This window comes from Pinus tabuliformis, chromosome 7 (assembly GCF_031772625.1).
Source record: "Pinus tabuliformis cultivar Carrire ecotype Pingquan chromosome 7, CPIR1, whole genome shotgun sequence".
NCBI classification, from domain to species: domain Eukaryota; kingdom Viridiplantae; phylum Streptophyta; class Pinopsida; order Pinales; family Pinaceae; genus Pinus; species Pinus tabuliformis.
In genome coordinates, this window is record NC_142293.1 from 262655424 (window position 1) to 262659208 (window position 3785).

Genomic DNA, 3785 nt, shown 5'->3' on the forward strand with positions numbered 1-3785 from the left:
AAAAAATTATTATTAATTTAAAAAATCTATAAACTAATATTAATTAAATAAATTAGATATTTACAATGGTAAGATGTTTAATTTTTTTAAGTGTTTTTTAATATAATATTGATATAAAATCATAGGTTTAATTTTCCCAATCAAAATAATATATTAAACATCATTAAAATACAATTCCATCAAACTTTTATATATATATATTAAAATATACAAAAACTTTGTAAAACAAAATTTAAAACCAAAATTCAAAATCTATAGATAATTATGGAGTAAACTTTGTCAAACAAAATTTAAAACCAAAATTCAAAATCTATAGATAATTATAGAGTTGTCTTTAGTGCGACACTCCAATAATTATCACTTCAAAACAAAAAAGTGAAAGATGCATCTGTCGCATTGTCTGCATTATCCAAGAACCTCTTACCATTCCCATCACTTCCAGAAACATGCCCTCTCATATTCATTCGGAATTTATTGCCGTGGCTTGAGACAAATGACTGCATGTGACATCATTGCAGATAAGATCCTCTTCCCATCTCTTTAAGAAATATGCCCTCTCATATTCATCCAGAATTCATTATGGTGGCTTCATCCAGAATTTATTTTGGCAGCGGTGGCCCCAGATAAATGACAGGTTTACCAATATTCTCTCCAGTAAACATGGAGTTAAAAGCTTCCAAGAAACTGTCCAACCCCACCTTAACATCTTCCTTGTATTTGATTTTTCCTTGCTTGATATACCCTGTCATCTCCTCAAAGAACTCCCCCATGCGATGATGGTATTGCCCGGACATGAAGCCTTCCATCTTTGCACATTTCCCCACCAAGTTCAGCAGGTTTCTCACTCCGAAACGTTGCTTCCACTCCTGCTCCACACAATATATAATATACATTAATAAACTGTAATAACCTAAGGTATTGCAGATACACTCCACTGACATAACAATTCATCCATTACAACCACCTGATTATACTGAGAGATCATCCCACAGACTGGAATCCGAGCTTTCATGTTGATGTGGTTCAGAACAGCTTCCAACATGCGTCCACCCACATTTTCAAAGTAGATATCTATACCTCTGGGGAAGTACCTGTACAACAAACAGTACATAGATGACCTCTCTTCATATTTATCCATTGCTCATTGGCTAGCCATAAGACGGTAGGGGTCACTCAAAGAACCTCCAATTTTTGGAACAATGTTATGCAAAATCTTGGAAGTTACAGTCTCAGGAATCAAAGAATCAAATCTCATTCTGATTAATTAATTATAAATGGACATTTCAGAGTTTACTGTGATCTCTGAAACAATTAAAAAAACTAACAGATCCATCCATTTTAAGCATTTATGATTTACTTTAGTAAGATGAAATAAGCAATTCCACAAATCAACAAAAAAAACACTGAACAATGATAATCTACTATTTGCTTTAGTATGATAAATGAGCAATTCCACTATAAAATCAAACAATAAATACTGAACAATGATATTTAAGTCAAATATACAGCATATGCAAAGTATATATGATTAAATGTAAATTTAAGACTATGTAAATAATATGCATTATTAATAATAATATTAAATGGTATAAGTTGAGATATATAGTTAACTGGGGTATATTTGGCTGGTCCGGTAGAATAGTTATTATTTTCTCTACTTAGTTTAAATTCTAGCCGGTAAAATGAAGAATTGTAATGTTTTGATAAATATTACAGTGAACTTTTGAATAAGCCCTAATATTTACCAATAATTTACTATGCCCTCAAACTGAAAGAAAAAAAGAAGAAAAAAGAGAGTATTCTAACAGATAAAATGTTGAATTGTAATCTTTTGATAAATATTACTGTGAACTTTTGAATAAGCCCTAAAATATACCAACAACTTTACTCAAGCCCTCAAACTGAAAAAAAAAAAAAAATAGGTAACTTCGTTCTGGAATGAATCCTATAACTACCGACCAACTTCACTCAGGCCTTCAAACTGAAAAAACCTTCAAACCGGAAGAAAAAGGAAAAAAAAATATGGATAACTTCTTTCCTTAAAAAAAAATCTAAAATTGAGGAAAAAAACAAAAACAAATATATTCAAAAGCTTACCTGCTCAATGCAGCATCCAAGTCTGTTTCAGATTTGTAATTGAAGGCATCATCAAAACCAAATTCTTTCAGCAGCTTCACCTGTAGGCTCACATTTGCATGTTGGTCAGAATCTGTAAGAGGAAGGGGATATAATGAAAACTTAATGGATTAGAACAGGTTCAATGGACGAAGGCCCCAGAAGTCAAGATAAGGCAGGAAAACAGTGAGGAAGATGCACCTTCTGGTCGCTACCTGCGCTGCCAACAACGCGGCAGCCTTTGATTTTGGCGAGCTGCCCAACCAGCATTCCCACTGAGCCCGCTGCTGCCGAAACAAAAACTTCATCCCCGGGTTTAGGTTCTCCGACGATTGTGAATCCAGCCCATGCAGTCAAGGCGGGCATCCCTATCCCAATCCAATCGCCCATATCATGAGAATTCAAATACAGATTACTCTAATTAGCAAGATGGCAACAATGGCCTAAAAAATAGCCCTTCAGAGCAAAACCCTCGCTGTACTGTTCAGAGCAAAACCCTTCAATATAAATTTTCATTACACAGCCGATATTTGATATCTCCACTCAGGGCAACAAGATAAAGCAATGCTTGTAGCTTGCCTAGAAATGTATTTGTCCAGAAATTTCAAATAACACTATGGCTATCTGTGACAACTTGTGGCAGTGTGACATTCTGATATTCAAATCCAAAAACTTACCCAGAATTCCCAAATAATCAGATGGTTTAACAACACTGGTGTCAATTTTTCTGAGGTCGGCTCCTGGAACAATAGCGTACTCGGAAACTTGATAGAAACCAGAAACGATATCACCCACTTCGAAGGCCGGATTAGCAGATGCCACTACCTTCCCCACTAAAATAGATCGGATTGCCTGCACATATCAGCAACACAAAACTTATTGTAGTAGTTATTATTGGTAACTTTTAAAGATCAATGGCGGGATACAATTTATGATGAGATACCATGTATGTCTGGACTTGAACCCAACAAAACCCCAGGCAACTAAAAAGCCCAACTGTTCATCAAACCACTTAATAGCCATTATTAAAACTCCAGTCAACTAAAAAGCCCAATTGTTCATCAAACCACTTAATAGCCATTATTAAAACTCCAGTCAACTAAAAAGCCTAATTGTTCATCAAACCACTTAATAGCCTTTATTAAAACTCTGTGCAAGAACGGATTCAAAAATTACACGGAAATCATAACCAAACAAACCTGATTCAACGGAAAACTTGGTAAATAGAGACCATCATCGGATTCCTTCATAAGCTGCCGAAGATATGGATCTACAGATATCCACAGATTCTGCACAGCCACATCTCCAGATGATCCATCTTTGCCCACGCTTCCAAGATCCAGTTGGGTCTCTCTGATTTTCAGATGTGAATCTGTAACGGGCCCTTCGTTGGCATATGCAACTAATATTAACTCTCTGTTGGGAACTCTCTGCTCCATGATGAATGAATGCTGCAGGCCTCAATTGTACATACAATCACTCATTCAACCAGTGCTGCGTTGCAATATATACAGGGCGATTGAGGTGATAAGTTGCGATATATACAGGATTAAAGTTGGTACATGTGGGCGTTCATATGGGATAGCTCAAGTGGCAATTGTCGTGGAAATGAAGTCTCACAGAACCGGAAGTTTGTGTTCAAATCTTGGGCTACCCTCCCGCCGTAGTGG

The 3785-nt window shown here is 35.9% G+C and overlaps 1 protein-coding gene across 1 annotated transcript; it reads right to left on the minus strand.

Moving 5' to 3' along the window:
- Positions 1-231: 231 nt before the first annotated feature.
- On the minus strand, positions 232-3785 carry LOC149246857 (2-alkenal reductase (NADP(+)-dependent)-like). The gene is made up of 6 exons (XM_089458045.1): positions 3315-3785; positions 2793-2967; positions 2317-2483; positions 2098-2177; positions 965-1091; positions 232-866 (listed from the first exon to the last, which is right to left on the minus strand). The coding sequence occupies exons 1-6, from the start codon at positions 3552-3554 to the stop codon at positions 600-602; spliced, it is 1056 nt and encodes a 351-aa protein (XP_089314171.1). The 5' UTR covers positions 3555-3785; the 3' UTR covers positions 232-599.